General features: G+C 48.4%; 1 protein-coding gene across 1 annotated transcript; it reads left to right on the forward strand.

Moving 5' to 3' along the window:
• The first annotated feature begins 272 nt into the window (after nucleotides 1-272).
• ZAR1L (zygote arrest 1 like) lies at nucleotides 273-20,062 on the forward strand. The gene is made up of 4 exons (XM_069760283.1): nucleotides 273-872; nucleotides 9,997-10,089; nucleotides 11,295-11,369; nucleotides 19,821-20,062. The coding sequence occupies exons 1-4, from the start codon at nucleotides 273-275 to the stop codon at nucleotides 19,962-19,964; spliced, it is 912 nt and encodes a 303-aa protein (XP_069616384.1). The 3' UTR covers nucleotides 19,965-20,062.
• Nucleotides 20,063-24,967: the final 4,905 nt, after the last annotated feature.

The following is a 24,967-nucleotide window of genomic DNA, read 5'->3' on the forward strand; positions in this document are numbered from 1 at the left end:
TGTGCGGCGCATCAAACGCTAGCGTCTGAATCTCGGCCCGACGCATTGCGACGGGAAGATTCCGACGCTAGTGTGAAAGTAGCCTTAATACGACATGTTTATGCTTATATCAGTATTACGATTGGCTGCGGCGTCTCTGCAGCGCATCCTAATGTGTATTGTGGGATGTAATTGGGGCAATTGGTAGGTGACGAGGACCAGCTGGGGCTGGTGAGGTCCGACCAGGATAAAGCCGGGCTCGGCCACAGCTCCACCTATCAGATACATGAGTTATGGCGGGGTTCATGTGCTCGCCTGTTAATGCCTACACTAGCTATGGCAGTAATTTCAGACAAGCACCGCCTGGGCCGGCTCTGCAGACATCAACCAGGAATAAGCAGACGACCTGGAAGACGAGTAAGAGCTCCGAGGCCACAGACTACCTGGACAACATCCAGCGGGCCCAGCTCAAGGCCATCCTGTCCCAAGTCAACCCCAATCTTGCTCCATGGCTCCGTAAGGCCAATACTAAGGAGGTTGGGGTGCAGGTGAATCCACGGGTTGACACTGGGATCCAGTGCTCTTTGGGACCTCGCACACTGCGCAGACCGCCGTCTCCTCCCAGCAATGTGGCCAAGTCTGTGGCCAACCCTGTGCAATTCACTCGGCCGGTGGCCGTGTACTCGCCGGTGGTGGATCGCAGGGTGTTCCCCCTCCCGCAGGGGAGCTGTGCTCCTAAAAAAAACCCAGCCCTCCCCGACTACAAGGAGGTTGGCGACTACAAGGAGGTCGCTGATCACAAGTTAACGAGTGAAGAGAAATCAACTGAGCAGGTGGCCAAAAAGATCCCGGAGAAAGAGATCAATGCGGATGAGAAGAGCTCTGTGTTCCAGGTATGGGCACCCAGGACAGGGCTGGGGTCTGGTAGGAATGATGTTTCCTCTGTGTAATGGCGCAGGGAAATTGTGCAGTTGAGACCTCCTTAAATTTTTTTTTTTTTTACCGTATTCCACAAACTATAAAACTGTACAAAGGTGTTTTCACCCCATAGTTCTGGGAACTGTCTCCTTTTAGTCTCTGTGGATGGAGCTGTAAGGGCTTCTTACAGGTAATATTGGTGGTTGTGAAAATTTTTTTTTTTTTTTTTTTTTTTTATTGCTGTTTTATAAAATGCTGTACTTCCCCCCCCCCCCCTCCCCCCCCTTTTTTTTTTTTTTTTTTTTTTTTTTTTTTTTTAAAGCTGCAATTTTCCAATTCAGTCAGGTTGGGTGAAGTGTGGTTTCTAAAATGTTAGCTTTTTGTTGGTACTATAAAATGCAGCAAAAAAAACAAGCATGTAAGCATAGCCTTAGTCTACCTGGAGGGGGTGGTATGGGCACTGCCATTCTTGCATTCTGCTGCAGTGTTGTTAAAGGGGCAGTCATCTCCCAAGATCCTATCTCAGTGTAGTAATACTGTCAAACGCCTCCAATAAGAATTGTACTGAAAGTTCTGATTCGCTATGTCAGCTCCCCACAGTGCAGGGCATTGCAGTAGCTTAGATGTCATGGTTATGTATGACCACTAAACTGACTGGTTGTAACCATGAATACTTGACTACCTGCACTTCGGGGAATTGATTACATTTCTAATTTGAGGTATTTCCTAAGGCTACTTTGAAGCTAGCGTTGTTTGGCATATGTCGCAATGCGTTGTTTTGGAGAAAAAAACGCATCCTGCAAATGTGCCCACAGGATGTGTTTGTATTTTTCTCCATAGACTTTCATTAGCGACGTATGGCCACATGTTGCGTCGTGTTTTGGCGGACCCTCGACACAAACATTGCATGTAACTTTTTTGTGCGTCGAGTCCACCATTTCCGACCGTGCATGTGCGGCCGAAACTCCGCCCCCCTCCTCCCCGGACACTACAATGGGGCAGCGGATACGTTGAAAAACTGCATCCGCTGCCCCATTCATTTTTCACAACGTACGTCGGGCCGACTTATGCCGACGTACCGACGCAAGTGTGACAGTAGCCTAACATCTCTTGCTACCACTACATGTTGAGATAGGATCTTGGGGGTGGGAGGGAGTAAACCCCTTTAAGGCTGCTTCTAGTAACTATATTCTGATGGGAACCCTCCCATTCACATTGCTGACCTCCAACTTGACAGTCTGTCAAACTTGCCACATGTTTGAAAAAGACTAATAGGCCGGGAGCCAGTCACTGACTGGAAACCTGTCTTTTGGGGATTCTGCCAAATCTCTGTTGCAGCGCTCGAGAAGGGGGGCTGTAATGGGCGCAGCTGGATGAAAGCCCCCACATGACTGCGTTGCCAAGAAGGGAGTTTTAGAGTTTTGAATAAAAAAAAGGGATCTTATAGGTGATTGGTGGAAATTTTTGAATAAGGGGTGGACCTAGTGGGGAAAGGAGGCAGGGGCTGGAGAAGTGCGGGAAGGATCACTTGTGAGGTGAATCATCAGGAGAGAAGAAGTGTGCAGCTACTCACCATGGCCTCCATAGACAGCCTCGTGGAGCAGCTGCGCAGGGAATCCAGGTCCAGGAGCGATGGATGGCTGGAAGAGCAGCTCACCAGGCTGCTGGGCGACTGCGGGAGCCGGGGCAGCAGGACCAGGAGAACCCGGCCCCCAGAAAGATTGTCCCCTGACATGTCACCGCGCGGCAGGCGCAGGCCGCGGAGCCCCTCCGGGGACCCTGCGGGGGCTGCGGGACGCGGCGCGACCATCCTGCCCGTCCCCCCCTCCGGCAGGAATCCACCCGGCGGCTCTGCCGGCGCGAGGCGGCGACGTGGAGCGGCGACCAGCCAGGCACGGCCCGATGCCAGGGCCGCAGCGGAAGCCAGGGCCGCAACGGAAGTGCGGCCTAGTCCGGGAGCGAGCGGCGGTGCGGCGCCCTCTAGCGGTGCCAGAAGCAGCCGGAGCACAGCGCGGGCAGCGGCGGCAGAGTCAGGAGGAGAAGGGAGCACAGCGACGTCAGCGGTGAGGGCCGCACAGGTAGTGCGGCCTAGTCCGGGATCGAGGGGAAGTGCGGCGCCCCCCAGCGGCGCCAGGAACAGCAGACTTACAGCACAGTTAGCGGCGGCGACAACAGGAGGAGCCAGGAGTCCAGCGACGGCAGCAGTGAGGGGGAGCTATGGAGCAGCGGTGACAGCGGCGGGCTCACCTCCCCTAGGTGGGCCTGGCAGCGGCACGAGACGACAGAGTAGGGCGACGGGCAGGCTGGCATCGGTGGTTCAGCTGGGCCCGGGACGCGTTGGTCGTGGGGCAGGTGCCGGTCGGGCAAGTAGGCCAGGAGGCCGAGGTGGATTGCAAACAGCCGTCAGGTCAAGATCCGCCAGGAGGTCCAGCGACAGGAGTGTATCGCCAGTCTCGGTCCCCCCTGGTGACGTGGAGGCCAGGGGCGCGGGCCTGGGGCAATTCAGCGGCAGCGACGACCCCGGATCTGAGAGCGAACATCCAGAAGATGGCGAACAGCGGGATTCCGGAGACACGGCTGGTGGGGACACAGCACCTGCGCAGCCTCGTGAGTACATGTCTATTCCTATTTCGGTGCCGGGTACGGTGGGGTTAGTGGAGGGGGTAGGGGACGCTGGTTCTGGGCTTCCTGGCGTTAGAGAGCTTTTGGCAGGTATGTCGCATATTTTGAGGCGATTGGACGCGGGGCCAGCAAGTAATATGGGAGGGTCACCTGCTGGGGCTTGGTTGGTGGATCCTGTTAGTACAGCCGGGGGAGGGGGCTCCGGTGAATTAGTGAGGTCTGGGGCGGCCGCGTCGGCCCAGGCAGCTGGGGTGTCAGTGTCGGTTCAAACGGAGACGGGTAAGAAGGATGAGATAAAGTTGGTGTATCGGGCAAAAGGGGAGGTCTTTGTGTGCTTTGAGGGTCCCCTCGGTGCCCATTTAAAGAAGGAGGTGAAGGAGAAGATCTGGAAGGATGAATTTGTCGAGATTTTCTCCCTCCTCCCTTTGGAAAAATTTAATCTGGACAAAGGGAAAAAAGATGATAGCAAAAAGGAAGAGGAGGAAAAAAGGCGTTGGCGCCTGATTCCGCAAACGTTTGTTAATTGGCAACAGGCTTTTGCTATCTTGGCCAGTGTGATAGGAGAAAAATTCCCGGAAAATTGCTCGGGTCTTTTCTGTTACTTTGATTCTATTGGTGAGGCACATCGTACGTATGGGGGCCAGGCTTGGCAGCGTTACGATGAACAATTCAGGCAGCGGAAGGCGGTTAGGCCTGAGATAAAATGGGAGCATAAGGACATTGGATTGTGGCTGAAGGTGATGGCCCCTGTGAGGTACGGGCAGTCCTTTCAAGGGGGCGCGGGGAGTAGTAGTCAGCAATCAGGACAAGGGGGAGGAGGAGGACAGGGGTATCAAGGGGCGAAGGAAAAAACGGGAACGTGCTGGCAGTTCAACGACGGCCAGTGCAAGTATGGCAATACCTGCAGGTTTAAGCACGTGTGTTCCCATTGTAGCGGAGCTTCACACGGGGCTTCAAAATGTTTCAGAAAAGCAAGGGGCAAGCCAGCAGGGGGTAGCGGTCATGGGGGTGACGCCGGTGAGGCTTCAAAAGATGGCCCCTTATCTAAGTAGATATCCGGACCGGTTGAAGGCGGTGGTGATTAGGGACGGTTTTGCTGAAGGTTTTAGGATTCCTCACCCGAATCATACGGTCCCCTTTTCTACAAAAAATCTGAGGTCAGCAAGTTTACATGCGGATGTTGTTTCGAGTAAGTTAGCAAAAGAGGTGGAGTTAGGAAGAATGGCGGGCCCGTTTAGTTCGCTGCCTATGGAAGGGGTGATCGTTTCTCCATTGGGGGTGGTGCCCAAGAAGGAGCCAAATAAGTTTCGTTTAATCCAGCACCTATCGTACCCAAAAGGTTGTTCTGTTAACGATGGCATTGCGGAGGAATTATGCTCGGTTGTATACACGTCGTTCGATGCGGCAGTGCAATGGGTTCGTATGTACGGAGCGGGGGCCTTGATGGCGAAGACAGACATCGAGTCTGCCTTTCGGCTTCTGCCGGTACATCCGGAGAGCATTCCGTTACTAGGTTGTTTTTGGAATGGAGAATTTTATTTAGACAGGTGTTTGCCGATGGGCTGTTCCATTTCTTGCTCGTTGTTTGAAACTTTCAGTACTTTTTTGGAATGGGTTGTTAGAGACGTTTCTGATGTTGCTTCGGTCATTCATTATTTGGATGACTTCATGTTTGTGGGCCCCCCGGACTCTGCGGTTTGCGGTAATTTATTGGCCACCATGGAATGGGTGTCCGGGCATTTCAGGGTCCCTTTGGCGCAGGAGAAAACAGAGGGTCCCTGTACGGTCTTAAGTTTTCTCGGGATTCTTATCGATTCTAGAAAGATGGAATGCAGGTTGCCCGACGACAAATTGTTGTTGCTGAAGCAGGAGGTGTCCAGAATCGGAAAATTGAGGAAAGTGACGTTGAAGGAGTTACAGTCGTTGCTAGGGCGCTTAAATTTTGCGTGCCGGATCATGCCTATGGGCCGGATTTTTTGCCGAAGGTTGTCCAGAGCTACGGCGGGAGTCCGTGCAGCTCATCATTTCATACGTTTGAGCCGGGAGCACAAGGACGATCTGTTGGTTTGGCAGCGTTTCTTGGAAAATTATAATGGCAGATCATTGATTCAGCAGGAGGATTTGAACGCCTTTGATTGTGAAATTTATACGGACGCAGCAGGGGGAGCCGGTTATGGCGCCTACTGTGCAGGCAAATGGAGTGTCGGAGTGTGGCCGGAAGAATGGCGGCAAAACGGGCTAACCAAAAATTTGGCATTGTTGGAGTTGTTCCCAATTGTAGTGGCAGCGTTTATTTGGGGCGAGAATTTTAAGGATCGTCGGGTACGATTCCATTGTGATAACTTGAGTGTCGTGTCAGTTATCAACAGTTTATCTTCCTCTTCTCCCCCCGTGATTAGGTTGGTTAGGGAATTGGTGTTGAGGTGTTTGGAATTGAATTCGTGGATTTCGGCGGTGCATGTACCAGGTGTCCAAAACAATATAGCTGATGCTTTATCTCGTTTTCAGTGGGACCGATTCCGGGAACTGGCGCCAGATTCGGAACCTACAGGAGCGGGATGTCCTTCGCATCTGTGGCAGATTGTTGCGGAAGGGGAGGTCGCTTGATACAGGCCTCACTGTCGAGCAGGACATGGTCGGATTATGCAGCGGCGTGGGAGATGTGGGAAGGTTGGTTGGTCCAATGCGGCCCAGTGGAATCCGACGGCGATAAGATTATGGCTCTGCTGGCTTTGATGGGTAAGGCGGCCGAATGGGGATGGTCCGTTTCGAGGTTAAACAAAGTTGTTGCGGGTCTGGCCTTTGGTTTTCGGTTGCAAGGTTCAGCTGATCTGACAAAAGATTTTTTGATAAGGCAGGCTTTGAAGGGTTTTCGGAAGGGCAATGTGTCTTTTGATAAGCGTAGGCCGATTTCTTTTGGTATGCTGGAACGGCTTGGGGAGGCTTTGGGCGGTATTTGTAGTTCGCAGTTTGAGGTTGTATTGTTTAGGTTAGCCTTCTCTTTAGCGTTCTTTGGCGCTTTGCGCCTGGGGGAGCTGGTGTCCCCAAATAAAAATAAGGTGGGTGGTCTGTTAGCGGAAGATGTTGACTTTTGGGCAGGAGGTATTGTATTTTGGATCAGGCGTTCTAAGACTGATCAGCTTGGTAGGGGTAGGCGAGTGGTGCTGGGGAGAGTTGACGGTAGCGGGATGTGCCCGCAGCACTGTTTGGAATCTTATTGGCGTCTGTCGGCACTGAGGGCAGGCCCTTTGTTACGACATCAGAACGGGGAATTTTTGTCGCGCTACCAATTTACGGCGCTGTTGAAGAGGGGTTTGGGATCGTTGGGTGTTGACCCGAAGAATTTCGGGTCGCATTCATTTCGAATTGGTGCTGCGTCCGAGGCGGATCGTCTGGGCCTAGGCGTTGATGTTATCAAAAGAATAGGCAGATGGAGTTCGGATCGATATCTGTCTTATATTAGGAATTAGGTCTGTGGGGGAGAGAGCCTTGTTATGGTGTTAATCATTGTTGTGTTTTTTCAGGTCGAACCTCCCTCCTGGCATGGATTATCGGACATTCATTTGTTCATTGGGGTGCGCTTCGTGCGGATGTCAGGCGAAATGGTAGGCAATTAGGCTTTGTAAGGGATTCGGTGGTTATTAGATGGTTGGGATTTCGGGGTATGTTATGGCGGAGTTGGTTGCCGGCAGTTGCCAACGCCGCTAGATTGGATCGACCCCTGGACATTTTGGTGGTTCACCTTGGAGGAAATGATTTGGGAGTTAGGCCAGTGAGGGAGTTGATCAGAGACATTCGTTTTGATTTTTTACGGTTGTGGGTATCTTTCCCGGGTGTTGTGACGGTGTGGTCGGACATTGTACCAAGGCGGAAGTGGCGTGATGTACGGTCCCATAGAGGGATCAATAGAGCCCGGGTGAAGCTGAATAGGGCGGTGGCAGGATTTGTGTCTCGGAACGGGGGTATTGCCGTTAGACATTTGGAGCTGGAGGATGGGATTGGCAATTATTGGAGGGATGATGGAGTGCATCTTAATGATGTTGGTATGGATTTATGGGCACTCGGGCTACAGGAAGGAGTCGAGAGAGCTTTGGTGGCGGTGGGGCACTCACGAGCCTGAGGTGGTCAGGGCTGTTCGTGTGTGGCGGGGGGTGGGGTTCTTGGAGGTGGTGATGACGTTTTTACGGGGTTGATCTGGCTTTTGTTTACGGGCTCTGGACGGGGAATTTACCTCGGGAGCTTTGGGGTTTTGGTTTGCCCGAAATGGGTTACATGGTGCCCTTGAGCTGGTGGTCACGGCTGAGGGTAAAGAAGTGTTTGGTTTTAAAGTTGGTGGTGGCTTTATGCCTATTTTTGAGCCAGATTTCTTACCCCCAAGAACCCTCCCCTCCAGGTTTTTACATATGGTATATATGTTGTTATTTATGTTATTGTTTGTTTAATAAAATGGCCGCTGTGGCCAAAATTATCCAAAGAAATTTACGTGTTGGTGTTTAATTTAAATTTACAGGAGAAGGGGAGAATGGCCCCCTGGGGATGGGGTGGGGGTCAGGAAGATTGAGTACGGGAAAGACCCTGTTTTGGCGATACGCGGTCAAGAAGGGGGGCTGTAATGGGCGCAGCTGGATGAAAGCCCCCACATGACTGCGTTGCCAAGAAGGGAGTTTTGAATAAAAAAAAGGGATCTTATAGGTGATTGGTGGAAATTTTTGAATAAGGGGTGGACCTAGTGGGGAAAGGAGGCAGGGGCTGGAGAAGTGCGGGAAGGATCACTTGTGAGGTGAATCATCAGGAGAGAAGCCCACCCTCCCTCCCTTTATTGTGGATTAGTTTAAGTGAACAGTTTGATGGAGGGGTAGCCGGGGAGTTGGGTTTTTTCTCATCTCGGTTTTTTAATCAGTTATTGCCAGAGGGGAGTTTTCGTTATCATTGTCACAGTGGCAGTTTTGGCGGGGGGTGGGGTTCTTGGAGGTGGTGATGACGTTTTTACGGGGTTGATCTGGCTTTTGTTTACGGGCTCTGGACGGGGAATTTACCTCGGGAGCTTTGGGGTTTTGGTTTGCCCGAAATGGGTTACATGGTGCCCTTGAGCTGGTGGTCACGGCTGAGGGTAAAGAAGTGTTTGGTTTTAAAGTTGGTGGTGGCTTTATGCCTATTTTTGAGCCAGATTTCTTACCCCCAAGAACCCTCCCCTCCAGGTTTTTACATATGGTATATATGTTGTTATTTATGTTATTGTTTGTTTAATAAAATGGCCGCTGTGGCCAAAATTATCCAAAGAAATTTACGTGTTGGTGTTTAATTTAAATTTACAGGAGAAGGGGAGAATGGCCCCCTGGGGATGGGGTGGGGGTCAGGAAGATTGAGTACGGGAAAGACCCTGTTTTGGCGATACGCGGTCAGGGGAGAGCACGGTTGTGTGAGCCTAGAGTAAAGTTTACAATTCAGGTGTGTGTGTGTGTGTGTGTGTGTGTGTGTGTGTGTGTGTCAGCAGCCCTTTTCCTTGTGTGCTCCAACTGAGCATTTCAATCTTGTCTGGGGAGTGTCTTTTCACCACTGTCTCCTTGACACGGTCAATCACAGGTCTGCAGCCTCTGGGCCTATGGTGGTGTCTGAGGTGGGATGGAGGCACATGCCTGCAGAGAAGACTGAAGGAACGTCCAGCTGGCCGGCAAGCAGAGACTTCATATAGAGATCCATAAAATTCAACCTAAAGATGACGTACACCATGGTGCTAGCACCTGACCTTGATGTACACACGTCTGAATACACAGCCAAGTACGCAACTTATCTCCCTGAACTACAAAAGGATTGGGCATGTTGAGTTTTTACTGCCTGATCCTTCACTGACACCATAGGAGTCTGGATACTCCCTATACACAGAGGAGCTCTCCTATACTTCCTCTGTATATGGGGTGTACACCTGGTATAATGGCCATTATCTTGTGCTGATATCAGCATGTCATTCCCTGGGAATGTGCTGCAGCTTCTGGTTTGGATTTTTGTGGTGGTCAGCATCCCATTTCTACCATAGATTTTAGCCCACAGTATCTGACCATGCCATTAGGTTCTGTTCACATCTGCATCATCGCTTGAATTCTAAATGGAGACTGAAGTAGTTGCCAGGTGGGTGATATGATGGCCGCTGGTGGCATCTGACAGATCTATCTGATATTTAATGGGGTCAAGATCCAGATTTGTTACCCGTTGTGTGGGGTTTTTTTTTTTTTTTTTTTTTTTTGTTTGTTTGGTTTTTTTTTGTGAGACTAGCCAGCTACAGGTGGGAAGCCTCCTTGGCAGTCTTCTGAGTTTGCCCAAGGAACTCTGCTGTTCATGGGACTCATGATTGCGGCACATGGCTCTCAATGCTGGCTAGCTATTCTAATTGGGGACCACAGAAAGCACCCCTGATGTTCCCTCAACTGTCTAATATCCACAGTATTATCCTGCTCTACATTAATCTTCATGTCCTTTCAGTTCTTGGAACAGAAATATGGCTACTTCCACTGCAAAGACTGCAAAACCCGCTGGGAGAGCGCGTATGTGTGGTGTATATCTGGGAGTAACAAGGTGAGACTCGTCCCAATCACAACGTGGATTTCCTGCATTTGAATAGGACTGCTCATCCACACAAACTGCATGTTCTCTTAGAATACAATTTACACTGCGGCCCATGGCGAGTATCTGGCCTGCAGCACTTTGTGGACCCACACTCTGCATCACACTTTCAACTGTGTTGGCGTCCTGGATTCTGATAGTTGAAAGCTGTGATGATGGGACTGTCAGCTGACGGTCCCTCCACCCCTGGCCTCAGTGCAACGGGCACAATGTAACTACAACGCACCCATTGTGCTGAGCAATAAAGAGCTTCCTGCCAAGGGGCAGGGGAATGAGGAAAGGGGTTTGTCTAACTTTGGGTTGTCTATTTTGGGTCCATTACTATGTGGATTAGTTGATGACTCGCTGATGGGGTCACCATACTGTCCCTAAAGTGGTACAGTATTTGTCATACCATACATGGGGTATCTTGCTGTGTTCTTGGGGGTTTGTTTGCCTCATCCTTTATGCAAGATAAGGTTTTTACCCTTAGTTAAATATTTAATTTGGGCAATATGCTTTATACTGCTGCATAACATGTATATTGTTCCAAAATTCTATTCAATTATCTATTAAAATGTACATTTTGTAGGACTTTTTTTTTTTTTTTTTCCATGAATGTTGATCCTTATATCTGATAAGGAAAAACTTCCTCAATTGTAGACTTTTTCTTTTTAATACGGAGGTTGGTCCACTTATATTTTATAATTTTTTTTTTTTTTTTTGTTCTGTACTTTGAGTCTGACATCCTTGGCTTAGGGCTGTATTTTTACAATCAAATGGCCATAACTTCTATATATTTTGAAGTCATATGTAAATGGGGTTTAGCATGACTCCCAACTATTCCTGGGATAGTCCAGATTTTGGGAGGTCAGATCAAGGTCCCAACTTCCACTCTTGTTGTGGTGAGATGTTTATGCACGTATACGTCCTGCTGTCCTGGGCAGCTTGTTGAATGTCCTTCACTGCCAGCACCCAGTTGACATCTCCTCTTAGGGTAGAAAAAAAATGATAGATGGCTGGCTGGCCATGGCCAAAATTTTCTACAAAATTTGCCCCTGTTCTGTAAAGGAAGGGGCTGGTGTGACTGTAGATTCCTTATTTCCACGGTCCATGTGACTTGGCTGGCTCCTTTACTTGCCCTGGTGTGAGGGGTTAATAAAAATTGTCTTTTACAGGTCTATTTTAAACAACTTTGTCGCAAGTGCCAAAAAGGATTCAATCCCTATAGAGTGGAAGCGATTCAATGCCAAGTAAGTGACTGTAAAGTGCGTTGGCGTGATTCTATGTTCTCTAGCGGATGGCTAGGGCTCAGATGGTCACTCTGGACCCAGTAGTTAATCTGTCCTGATCTCTGGGTTGGCTCTGACAAAATGTGGTGTGAAGTGACTGCTAGGTCCCCCCCATCCGCTCATCACCCAGAAACAGGAATTTGGGATCTCCTGTTTTAAATGGAGCTCTGCATGCAAACCACTTCCCTCATTGTCTACAGGAGTGATGGAGTCACAAGTGCAGCTGGAAACTTATCGCCTATCCTCCTCTGCTGTACCAGCCTCTCAAAGACTATGACCCTTAGTTTTCTGTTAAATGCATGTATTTTGTCTGAAGTCATGACTGGGTATTGTGCTGTTGAGTGCCATAAATGTAAAAATGGCAAATAACCCTATGTGAAACGTATGCCCTCGGGTAACGCTTATGGATCGCCCCCCCCCAAGGGCAGTGGGGTACTCAGTACCAGGTCCTTCGGTTCACGGGGGATGTCAGTGGCTGACCCGGTCTGTGGCCCTTGGGACGTCCATGTAAAAGGGAAGGGTCTTTAAAGGGGAAATGTTTGTTCATGATGCCACCTGTGGTGTTCGGTCAGGGTGACCGACGCTGCTTTAAGGGGTCCGCTGGGGTGATATGGCAGCTAGATGGTATACCTTCCCACAGGTGAAGTATATCCCCAGGGCTTCCTGGTATGTAGATGGTGGATGGTGAGAGGCACAGTGAAGAACGAGGACACAAGGTTGCAGTCTCTACCTTTACTGAAGGCTTCAGCATCCACAGTCCAGATCACAGGGCAGGCAGTCCGGCCAGTTTGGAGGCAAGTCCAGAGTCCCCTTATCCAGGTGGAAATCGGTAGCCTTCCTCTAGCGCCTGGATGTTGTAGTACCTTATTGCTAAGTGTCTCATACGGTCCTCACAACCGTTGAAGATGTTATGTCTCTCTGTCCCCCAGATGGATAGGACAAACCCGTATGACCGGTGGCTTGAGGTGTTTTACAGGGACTCTATCATGCCCCAGCCTCTAAGCGGTGCCACCTTGCCTCCTGGGTATAGGGCTGGCAGGTAACATGAAATTGGCTGTCCTGCCGGTTTCTCGGGAGTAAGGCATAAAGGACTGTTGCTCCCTCGGTGATCCGGCAACTGGGATCCTGCACCTCGGAAGGAGGCAGCCTGTGTAGGGCAGAACTCCTCTGATATCCACTCCTTTGCTACAACTTCACCCTCTCTGCAACTAACTTCCTCTCCAGGCAACCAGTTGTACCTAAGTGTGAAGAGTGCCCCAATAGGAGCAGAGCTCCCCCTGGTGGCCTGGAGTGTGAAATGTGTTGCATGTTTGTGATACCTGGATTCAGTTATCCTTCTTTGCCTCCAAACGTAACACCACTCCCCCTAGAGGAAAATGACATTACTACAATGATCAGGAACCTGGGGCGCTGCACTTATTTTAACCCCTCCCTGACAGACACTAGTAGCACAGTTGCAACCTATGTATGGAGCAGGCTCAGGAGCTGAGCCTGCACAATACACAGCAAATGACAGCTGAGTTCTACAGTCAGAATCTGCCTGTAACTCCAGTGACCAGAGCTTGCTTTGATCGCTTCTGTTCAACATGAACCACTCATTGGCTTTATGCTGCTGGTACCAGAGATGGCTTGTATTGATCCCTAGCTAAGTTGTAGTTGCAAGCTGCAGTGTTTCAGAGAAAACCACTTAAATCTGACTGGGACTATATGGAGAACCCTGACTAATATAATGAGGGTCCCAACATGCTTCTCCCTGCTCCAGTCGATTGACAGGTCTCTTGTACATAAGTATAGATGTGTCATTGACTGAAGCAGGTTCTGGAGACGCTGGCTGAGGACTGCACCAACTAGGCCAAGATCTCCCTAGATGGCCGGCTTTTCATACTGTTCAACTCTGAATCACTGCCATATGTGAACTCAACTGATTGTATAGCTGCAATGTTTGACTTGCGCTACCTGCAGTTCAGGCAGTGTTAATCTGACTGGTTACCTTCTTAAATACCACAAAGTTACTGACAGCAGCGCTTAGTGATGCTATTGCCAGCTCCCACTTAAAACTTGAGGCAGAGCACTGGCTATGAATAGTAAATGTGCATATAGAAGCTGTGCCGATATGCAGAGTAAGACACCAGCACTCTGGATACACCACTCACATCCAGCCTATATTACTGAAGGAGCCACTCTCACAAGAGATCTAAAACTTGGCCCGGATTGCATATCATGGGGATTGAGTATAAATCGGACTAAAATTTTGTTCATTGTTATTGATTAAAGGTAGCCAATAGTATATGAAATCTTTTCTATAGTCCTTAAAGGGAACCAGTTATGTCACATACATGGTTAATGGCCTTAAAAAGGTGTCTAGCTGCCATACTCTTCTGGGAGAAAATGGACTTTATTCTCCTGGGTGCTGCCGGCTTTGTCATACAAGCATGGTGGCACAGCTAGTCAACACTCTTAGTACTTGGCTGTCAATGTAAGTACACCCTGGCACGGGCAGGTGGCTGTGCACTGATGCACTTCAGACTGAGCTGTCAAGTGCCTGTGTGTGCGCTTACAGTTGCTGTGACTGTAGCAAGGCTGCGCATCTAACAAAGTTGGTGGCTGCCAGGAGGAATAAAGTTCTTTTTATTCGGACTCCCATGACAGCACACGAGAGAGGGGATCCGCCCTTAAGGAACAGGAAACCTACAAATACAAAAGGGCGGCACCTCTCCCCATGCAACAGTTGGTTTCCTGTTCCTGAAGGGACTGGATGCCTATAGAAACTACAGGAGTCCAGGCCGGCCGGACCGATTCTGGTGGCGAGGGGGTCTCCCACTTCGGCCGGTGCGGGTACCTGAGGTAGTCACGGTGGCCCTGGCAGGGCAGCACGGCGGTGGCTAGGCAGCGAGGAGCGGTCGCCAGGGGGTGTCCGGTCTCCGGGACCAGCAGCTGGTAGGTCGCCTTCCCGTGTGCTGTGGGCTCTCTGTGCGGGGGGGGGGGGCGGCAGCATCTAGGGGGCGCCGATCGGATCGTGGCTGGCCGGCCTCGGCGTTCCACGAGGGCTGCAGCGCTGACAGGAAGCGCTGTAAGCGGTGGTGACGTCGGGGGGCGGAGCCGGCGATGACTTCCGGGTCGGTGAGCTCCTGCGCATGCGCAGGGGCTCCAAGATGGCGGCGCCCACCGGAGATCATGCCGCAATCCCTCCTGAGCGTTGATTGATCCCCCCCACAGCTGCGGGAGGGCGGGAAAATCAAACAAACAAGCTGGGCAAGGTGCGCTGACCGAAGGAGGGGCTTTATAAGGCGGCTCCAGCAGCGTGTTCCCGGGTTCTGGCTCCATTTTACTAAGGATGGAATCGGATCAGGATCAGCAGGTTGTGCTGCTGGAACAAGATCCCAGAAACCCAAGGAGAAGGAACATGAAAAGAGGAGCGATGGTTCGGGCCGCAGAAGCTCCTCCAGACAGGGGTCTGGAGGGTCAGCCAAAAAGGATCCCCCTCGTACTTTGGTATTTCTGGGTGTGAGCAGCCACTGGTAAGTGATCTTCGAGAAAGTTCACTTAGTGACTAGTCTCCCCTCATGTTTTATGCAGGGAAGGAAAAACGTCAGTAAGGCGAAGCATAGGGAATGTGCCATCTGCGGGGTTCCCTTGCCTGACTCACACCCTAAAACTGTGACCCCCTGTATCCAGCAGACTGTGAGGTTCTGGAAGGAGGGGAGTGGGTATAGCATGTAGATTTTACACTCTAGTCTACCTTGCTTATCCCCGTAGGTAGCCGAAGAATCCTCCTCTATTACGGCCAGTCTCAAAGAGATGATTAGAATGGAGGTTAAGGAGTCCTTTAAAAACCTTTCAGTCAGGAGGTTCTAGGCAGAGAACTGAGTGGGCATCTGATTCATCTGTGGAAAAGGACAAGTCTGAAGAATCAGATGATTCAGCAGCAGCAGCAGCATCCTCTTCGGAAGAAGACGCTGCTCGGTTTTGCCTACCCCTAGAAAGAATAGACCAATTGGTAAAGGCGGTCAGAGGCACAATGGGTATATCGGAACCCAAGCCTCAACTATCCAAAGAACAAATGATGTTCAGTGGATTGGAGCAGAAAAAGCGCAGAGTGTTTCCTTTAAATGAGAAAATACAAGATCTTATTAATAGGGAGTGGAGAAAACCGGAGAGAAAAGGCTCCTTACCACCTGCGCAAAAACGTCGATACCCTTTTGATGACCCAGCAGTAGGTAACTGGGAGAAAGCACCAAAGCTGGATGCAGCAATTGCCAAGGTAGCAAAACGATCTTCTCTCCCATTTGAAGATATGGGAACACTTAAAGACCCCCCCCTGGATAGGAAAGTGGATACCTTCCTAAAGGGCACCTGGGAAATGGCAGCTGGCTCCTTAAGACCTGCGGTAGCTTCAACCTGCACGGCAAGGTCAATGATGGTCTGGCTGGACCAGTTAGAGACCCAATTAAAACAAGGGGCCTCTAGAGATTCCATACTCTCAGCATTACCTGTAATCCAGGAGGGGGCGGCTTTTTTATCGGACGCCTCAATTGACTCCGTAAAGTTGGCAGCTAGAGCAGCAGGACTTTCTAATGCTGCAAGGAGAGCCCTATGGCTGAAATGCTGGCCGGGGGATATGCAGGCAAAAGCAAAGCTCTGCGCTATCCCTTGTAAAGGCGAGTATTTATTTGGGCCTACCTTGGATGAACTCCTGGAGAAAGCAGGAGATGATAAGAAAATTTCCCAACCTGTTCAATCCATACCGTCGTCCCTTCAACAAAAGGTTCAACCGGGGAGGAAAGCGCGCCTTTTCACCAGGGAGAGATCGTCCCAGATGGGAGGATAGGCGTAAACAAGGTACAGGTCTCATGTTTCGCTGTAACCAGACGGAAAATAAAAAACAAGACCAATGACTGGCAATTCCAGTGGGAGGGAGACTATTGCAATTCTCGGCAGAGTGGTCGAAAATCACAAACAGCGTTTGGATAAAAGACACTGTTTCCCATGGGTCTCAAGCTGGAATTTGTTCATATTCCACAGGACAAATTTAGTTCAACACCCTGGCGCTCATCTCCCACTGAACAATTCGCCCTAGAAGAGGAAGTGAGGACTCTTTGCTCCAAAAATGTTTTGGTAGAAGTGCCGTATTCTCAGGCAGGGAAAGGGTTTTACTCTCCCCTGTTCCTAATCCAGAAGCCTGATAAATCTTACAGAACCATTATAAATCTTAAGGGTCTCAATAAGTTTTTGGTGAAACATACTTTCAAAATGGAGTCCATTAATTCGGCAATAAAAATGCTTTTCAACAACTGTTTCATGGTAGTAGTGGATTTGAAAGATGCCTACTATCATGTTCCCATTCATGCTGATTTCCAACGGTACCTGAGGGTAGCGATACTAATGGGGGGTAGGATTCAACATTTTCAATTCAGAGCGCTCCCTTTTGGGATCACCTCAGCACCTAGGGTGTTTACTAAAATTGCGGAAGTCATGGCGCATTTAAGAGGGTCAAATGTCCTTATAATCCCCTACTTAGACGATTTCCTCATTGTAGGTAACTCGGTAGATCATTGTCTGTCACAATGGGAGATTGCTAAAACCAAACTAGAACGGTTGGGTTGGATCATAAACTTTGAAAAATCGAAATTACAGCCCCTAAATGTTCAAAAATTCCTGGGGTTGATGTTGAATTCAGTGACACAGCAGTGTCTCCTCCCTATAGAGAAAATAGACCAAATTCAGAGTTTTGTATTAAGAGCAATCAATACACCTTCCATGACACTTAGGCAAGCAATGTCTCTACTTGGGTCACTCACATCTTGCATTCCAGCAGTTAAGTGGGCTCAGTTCCACACCAGGTCCCTGCAAAAAGAAGTCCTGTTCCATGACAGAGCCTAAGGAGGCGCATTGAATGGGAAATTGACGTTGAGGCCGATAACATTGAATTCCCTTAGATGGTGGCTAGATAAACAGAATTTATCAGCAGGGGTTCCCTGGACGGTAGATGTTACCCACGTGATAACCGCGGATGCCAGCTCTTCAGGGTGGGGAGCCTATATGGGGGACATGGTGGTCCAGGGACAGTGGGAACCCTTCACAACATTCTCATCAAACCAAAGAGTTGTTGGCGGTTGAATTGTCTGTTAAAAAATTCCTCGTATATCTGCAGGGCCAGCACGTCAGAATTCTGTCGGACAACAGAGTGGCGGTCGCTTACATAAACCGGCAAGGGGGAACTCGTTCCGAAACTTTAATGCAGATCACGGATCGGTTGTTCCAGGTGGCAGAGCTCAATTTTCTATCTTTGACAGCTCTTCACATCAAAGGAAAAGAAAATGTGGCAGCAGATTTCCTCAGCCGAAATGTGTTTAAAACAGGGAGAGTGGTCTCTCAACGAGGACATTTTCAATCTTATCGTCCGCAGATGGGGTCAACCAGTGGTGGATCTATTCGCCACCAGAAACAACAGTAAAGTAAAACTTTTTTGCTCCCTAAATCCCAGGGAGAATCCCCTGGCGGTGGACGCGTTTTTAATAAAATGGGATTTTCCACTGGCCTATGCTTTCCCACCACTGAACCTGATACCTCTAGTTGTGAGGAAAATCAGGGAGGATCGAGCGAAAGTCATCCTTATCGCCCCCTTTTGGCCCAGAAGAACCTGGTTTGCCTGGCTCAAGACAATGTCCGTAGCGGTCCCCTGGGTACTGCCAGAGATCCCGAACTTGCTTTCTCAGGGACCGATCTCCCATCCACAAGTGGCGGCGCTCCATTTGACGGCATGGAGTTTGAACGGTCACTATTAGTGGGGAAAGGCTTCTCTCCAAACTTGGTAGAGACACTCCTAAAGCGTAGAAAGCAAATGACTACGAGAATCTACTCTAGGACTTGGAGAAAGTTCTTGACTTGTTCAAAGTTTAATATCCAAGACGGGGTGCCAATACAACAAATCCTAGAATTCCTACAGAAGGGGTTTGAGTTAAAACTCTCTCCTAGTACCCTTAGAGTACAGGTCTCAGCTTTGGGTGCCCTGTTTTCCTGTAATGTAGCTAATAACTACTGGATAGCGAGGTTTATGAAGGCAGTTAGTAGATCTACACCAGTGCATAAAGACAGAACAGTTCCATGGGATTTAAATTTAGTTCTGTCCTCTCTAACTAAACCCCCCTTTTGAACCTCTGCAGGAGGCCTCGATCAAAATGTTGACACTTAAGACAGCCTTCCTGATCGCCATAACCTCAGCTCGCAGGATAGGGGATATACAGGCACTCTCCAGGGCTCCTCCATACACTGAAATCTTGTCAGACAGAGTAATCCTTAGACCAGACCCAGCATATCTACCAAAGGTGGCGACACGTTTCCATAGATCACAGGAGATAGTTTTGCCGTCCTTTATTCCTAATCCCTCTAATCCTAAAGAGCAGGAGCTTCATACGTTAGACATCAGGAGATCTCTTCAGTATATTTCAGCTACTGATAATTGGAAGAAAGATGGGGCACTGCTTCTTTCCGTCCAAGGAAAGGGTTTTAGAGTATCAAAATATTTACTGGCTAAATGGATTAGGGAAACTATCTCTCTAGCTTATACAGCAGGTGGGGGGCCAGCTCAGCAGAACCTAAAGGCACATTCCACCCGGGCCATGGCGTCATCCTGGGCGGAAAGATCTGGAGTGTCAGTGGAGCAGATATGTAAGGCGGCCACATGGTCATCCCCTTCCACTTTCTTTAAACACTATCGGTTGGATTTGGGGTCCTCCTCTGATCTTTCCTTTGGGTTAAGGGTGCTACAATCTCTAGTCCCTCCCTAAGGTAGCTTACATCTCTGTAAATCTCTCGTGTGCTGTCATGGGAGTCCGAATAAAGCATTAAGCTACTTACTGGTAGCGGCATTTTTCGGAGGCCCATGACAGCACCCTTAGTTCCCTCCCTATTCACGTGGGGGTAGCACTTCCTGATATGTATATAGCGTAATATGTAAATCTCACGTATGGTCTTATTACAATAATGGGTTATTTTGTTTCAAAATGTATATAATGTGTTTGTGTACCACTAACCGCAGCAGTCCTCTCAGGCTCTGAAATACAACTGATGCATGGGGAGAGGTGCCGCCCTTTTGTATCTGTAGGTTTCCTGTTCCTTAAGGGCGGATCCCCTCTCTCGTGTGCTGTCATGGGCCTCCGAAAAATGCCGCTACCAGTAAGTAGCTTAATGCTTTCTCCTTGGAGCTGCCCTTTCAGTATGGTGGCCAGAAATCTGCATCTACAGGTTTAGTGTTGATGAGATTAACGTGAACCCATCTTGATCAACACTTAATGTATATTTAGGGTTTAAAGAAGATTTATATCGGACACCCCTGAGGGTTAAGGTAGTTACTAGGAGGGAATTGTAGATGCTTAATATTACTTCCATTCTCTGATATACAGTTTCTTATAGGTCTGCTCCAAGACTCGCTGCTCCTGTCCACAGAAGAAAAGGCACATAGATCTGAAGAGGCCGCACCGCCAGGAACTGTGCGGGCGCTGCAAAAATAAAAAGCTTTCCTGTGACAACACTTACAGCTTCAAGTATATTGTGTAGAAGAGCATGGCGACTATATACAATGCGCACTTTGCTCAATGCATGTAGCACTTTGTTGAATTGGCACTGAATCATGGCTATTGACCCGGCATTGGAAAATGGACTGAAGATTTTTGTATCTGTCTTGTAGCGTAGCACCATTTTGTATACATTGTAAATAAAGTGATTTAAAATATAATATACAATTTGGCACGTGCAAAACGTTGTCGTCACTGGGTGTGTAATGTGCAAGCGGCTCTGCAGAATTAAGTCTTTACTCTCCTTTCCTGGGTCCAGCATGGAGTCTGCACTTCTGCTCCCAGTGTCTCTCATTGTGTAATGGCTCCTGGGACTAAAGGCCCTGTAGAAACATCTGCACTCCCAAATGCCCCACGGTGTACTGCATTGACATGTTTGGCATTGCTGTAGCAATGAGAGCCTGCCTAACTTATGGGGGCATGTCACCAGAAGTACAGGTGACTGCAGCATACAATTTGCAATTATCGCTCAACACCATCCAGTGCCGCTTGTTTCTAGATTACACCCATGGAGTCAAATCATTACCACTGGGTATAATTTCCAAAATGGGGTCATTTGAGTAGGGATTCTGCTCTTCTAGCACTAAGGGGCTCTATATGAAGTCCGCAAACTATTCTAGGAAAATCTGCACTCCAGGAGGCAAATGGTGGTCTGTCCTTCTCAAGTCTCACCATGTGGGGTATTTTTACAATCAGCAGTAGTTGTATGAGTAGAAATGGCACCAGGATTTGTCATCTGTGTGAAAACTTAAAATCTAGGGCTAAAACAATTTGTGGAATTTTTTTTTTTTTTCACTGACAAATATAAAATTCTGTGACACACCTGAGGTGTCAAAATCCTCACTGTGCCCTTAGATAAATTGTGAGTAGTCTCTTCTGGGGGACTCTGTTCTGGCACCTCAGGGGTCTATCAGTGGGTCATGGCACCCACAAACCATAATGGTAAAATCTGCACTAAAAGATTGGCATATTAATCTTCTAAGATTTCCACTAATCCCAAAAATTATTTTCCGATTACATGTAGGGTATTGGCATGCTCAACAAACTGAGGGTCCCCCCCCCCTCATAAAAAAAAAAAAATGGGTCTTAAACAACATTTTAGCATTAATGTAATTCTTCACCACCAAATGGTGTAAAATTCTGTGAGTCATGTGTCAATTGTGATCACTGCACCCATAGATGAACTCACAGGGGGTGTGATTTATGAAAGGAGTTCACATATGGGGGTTCTGGCACCTCAGCAGCTTGTCCAGTGTGACATGGCACCCTCAAACCATTCCAGCAAAATCTGAACTCCAATATGGCACTTCTGAAATTTTGCACTATGCTTCAATAGTAGTTTTCCCCAGGGTGTCCCTCATGGCAGGAGGTAGTCCTACTTATCCTCTAGGGACAGGAAACACACAAGGTTAAACCCACCTCCCCTTCCTCCTCACCCTCAGTTTTCCTGTCCCTAGCAGGACAGAGGAGCACAAACTACTTACTGGAGCACAGTGGGATCGGAGGGGACTGGATCTCTTCACTCCCCACTGTCAAGAGGCTCCGAGGCTACCTTACTGGGTGGGGGTCCCTCAGCCAGTCGGAGCAGGACAGAGCTCCTGATGTCACCGCTTCCTTCTCTGGAGGGCTCTCGGCTCCATGCTGCCGGCCACTGGCCTTCCGGTCGTGCAGACTGGCGTGCATTCCAGCGTGGAATGCATTTCTGTGTCTGGGGGACGCCTTCTGATCAAGGTGGTACAGCATGTGTTCCAACAAGGAACACCAGAAAAGACTATGGGGTAATAGGAAGGCCACTTGGACAAGATCAGACCCTACAAAAGGGCGCTGACAGAGTGGTATAGTGTGCAGTCTGAACCATGTAGATTAATCTGTCACACTCAGCAGCACCAGACAAGTCGTCCTTGGTCAGTGTAAGTAAGCCCCCATAGCGTCTGCTAGGCGCCCCTGATGTGAAGACAAAATGCGTGTCGGAGGAACGCGGCGCGGACACCACACACCAGGTAATGGCCACGGGAAGCTTGCACTTTGTTTTATATGATATATAGCTTTCTTTTCAACCGCCTGGGCATCTGCCACAGAAATTTCTCTGTTGGTATCTTTTTCTCCTCAGACAATGACCAAGAAAGACCCTGCCATTCCCACAGAAGTTCTGTGGTATATGCCCAGTCGGTTGAATGGAAACTTGCATCTTTGCTTCTGAGGGGTATAACTTTGCAACACAAGGGCAACGCCGAGAAACTGTTCCAGAGTCAATGTAGTGCCAATTGAAGGAGTCATGTGGTTTAAATAATAAAAATATATATATATATATTAGTAAAAGGGTATTAGAAAATGAGCCTGGATTACAGCAGCCTAAGGTCTCAAAACTGATGCAAAAAGCATGTGATGTCTACTCATAAAGCTCAGGAGACCCATTGGTCAGGCCGGGTGTTGTAATCCAAGCGTTCTGTAACAGATATGTGATTGGAAGAACAAGGTTCCTTTACCTTTTACCAAACCGTAAAAAATAAGAACTCATGAATATATATTTCTTAATGGTACCAATAAAAATGTAATCTTCTTCCACCAAAATAAACAAGCCCTCTCATATAGTGTCAGAAGTATCTCAAAACATGGTGTTGCATACTTTTTTTTTTTGTTAATCACATTTAAATTTTGCTACTTTTAACCCAAGGAATGAAGTGGTTTTATACAGCACAATAAAACATGTGTGTATATATATATATATATATATATATATATATATAAAAAAAAGTAATAATTGAACTGCTGTTGTCCTCAGCCTAACATTGCAATATGGCTAGTATTACAATTCGGGCTCGTTTACACTGGCTGATAACACAGCTGAGTTCTCCAATGTTTTATTTGAGAGTAGAGATGAGCTAATTTGTTCAGGTCAGGGCTTATGCGGCAAGCTATAGCGCTTACCAAATAAGTTGCAGAAGGAACCCGGCTTCCTGGAGCGCTCCGGTTGATCAGCTCGGCAGCTGCATGTGTCGTGGTTGTGTGACAGTTACAACACATTCATGGAGAGCCTGCTTGTTGTGACTCGCACAGCTGCAACACATGCAGCTGTGGAGCCAAATGGCTGATCAATCCTGGAAGCCAGGTTCCTGCTGCAGCTTATTCGGTAAGCGCTATATGTCATGTCCCTCCATTTGATGTGGGCTCTGGCGCTGAGCCCACATCTTTCCTGGTACATGTCAGCGGTTGTGAACAGCTGACATGTGCCCCTTACAGCTGCGGGTGGAATCACGATCCACCCTTGGCTGTTAACCTGTTAAATGCCGCTGTCACTCTAACCGTGGCATTTAATGTGATCGCGCCGGAAGCATGTCACTAATCCCACCCATCAAGAATATCTGTTTTAAGGGCATAAAACTTCAGTTTGAAAATTGCTATTTTTTTCCAGCAAATTTAATAAAGAAGCTTAATTTATATTAACCCCTTCACCACCTTGGGTTTTCCCATTTTTTTGAGTTTTCGTTTTTTTTTTTTTTTGCTCCCTTTCTTTCCAGAGCCATAACTTTTTTTTATTCTTCCATTAATATGGCCATGTGAGGGCTTAATTTTTTGGGGACGTGTTGGACTTTTGAACAACATCATTAGTTTTACCATATAGTGTACTGAACATTGAGGGAAAAAAAGTCAGTGTGGTAAATGCAAAAAATGTGCAATTCTACAATTTAATTTTTTTTTACCATGTTCAAGCGGTGAAAAAAAAAGTAAATTTTCCAAGATACATAGTCTCCATTTTTCATAATCTGGGGCTGGGTTTCTGAGGTAAGAGGCTGCTCACACTGCTGTCCATGCAATCTTACCTCAGTACTCCTGGCATCTCTAGCATTAGAAGAGGCTGCTCACACTGATGTCCACCCTGTCTATCTGATCTTACCTCAGTACTCCTGGTATATCTAGCATTAGAAGAGGCTGCTCACACTGCTGTCCACCCTGTCTATCTGATCTTACCTCAGTACTCCTGGCATCTCTAGCATTAGAAGAGGCTGCTCACACTGATGTCCACCCTGTCTATCTGATCTTACCTCAGTACTCCTGGTATATCTAGCATTAGAAGAGGCTGCTCACACTGCTGTCCACCCTGTCTATCTGATCTTACCTCAGTACTCCTGGTATATCTAGCATTAGAAGAGGCTGCTCACACTGCTGTCCACCCTGTCTATCTGATCTTACCTCAGTACTCCTGGTATATCTAGCATTAGAAGAGGCTGCTCACACTGCTGTCCACCCTGTCTATCTGATCTTACCTCAGTACTCCTGGCATCTCTAGCATTAGAAGAGGCTGCTCACACTGATGTCCACCCTGTCTATCTGATCTTACCTCAGTACTCCTGGTATATCTAGCATTAGAAGAGGCTGCTCACACTGCTGTCCACCCTGTCTATCTGATCTTACCTCAGTACTCCTGGTATATCTAGCATTAGAAGAGGCTGCTCACACTGCTGTCCACCCTGTCTATCTGATCTTACCTCAGTACTCCTGGCATATCTAGTATTAGAAGAAGCTGCTCACACTGCTGTCCACCCGATCTTACCTCAGTACTCCTGGTATCTCTAGCATTAGAAGAGGCTGCTCGCACTGCTGTCCACCCTGTCTATCCAATCTCATCTCAGTACTCCTGGTATATCTAGCATTAGACGAGGCTGCTCACACTGCTGTCCACCCGATCTTACCTCAGTACTCCTGGTATATCTAGCATTAGAAGAGGCTGCTCACACTGCTGTCCACCCTGTCTATCTGATCTTACCTCAGTACTCCTGGCATCTCTAGCATTAGAAGAGGCTGCTCACACTGATGTCCACCCTGTCTATCTGATCTTACCTCAGTACTCCTGGTATATCTAGCATTAGAAGAGGCTGCTCACACTGCTGTCCACCCTGTCTATCTGATCTTACCTCAGTACTCCTGGTATATCTAGCATTAGAAGAGGCTGCTCACACTGCTGTCCACCCTGTCTATCTGATCTTA

This window comes from Ranitomeya imitator, chromosome 3 (genome assembly GCF_032444005.1).
Source record: "Ranitomeya imitator isolate aRanImi1 chromosome 3, aRanImi1.pri, whole genome shotgun sequence".
NCBI lineage: Eukaryota > Metazoa > Chordata > Amphibia > Anura > Dendrobatidae > Ranitomeya > Ranitomeya imitator.

Coding starts and splice junctions, on each gene's coding strand:
- ZAR1L (XM_069760283.1), top strand. CDS start 273: ATGGCGGGGTTCATGTGCTCGCCTGTTAATGCCTACACTAGCTATGGC. Junction 873..9,996: donor AGAAGAGCTCTGTGTTCCAG/GTATGGGCACCC, acceptor ATGTCCTTTCAG/TTCTTGGAACAGAAATATGG. Junction 11,370..19,820: donor TGGAAGCGATTCAATGCCAA/GTAAGTGACTGT, acceptor AGTTTCTTATAG/GTCTGCTCCAAGACTCGCTG.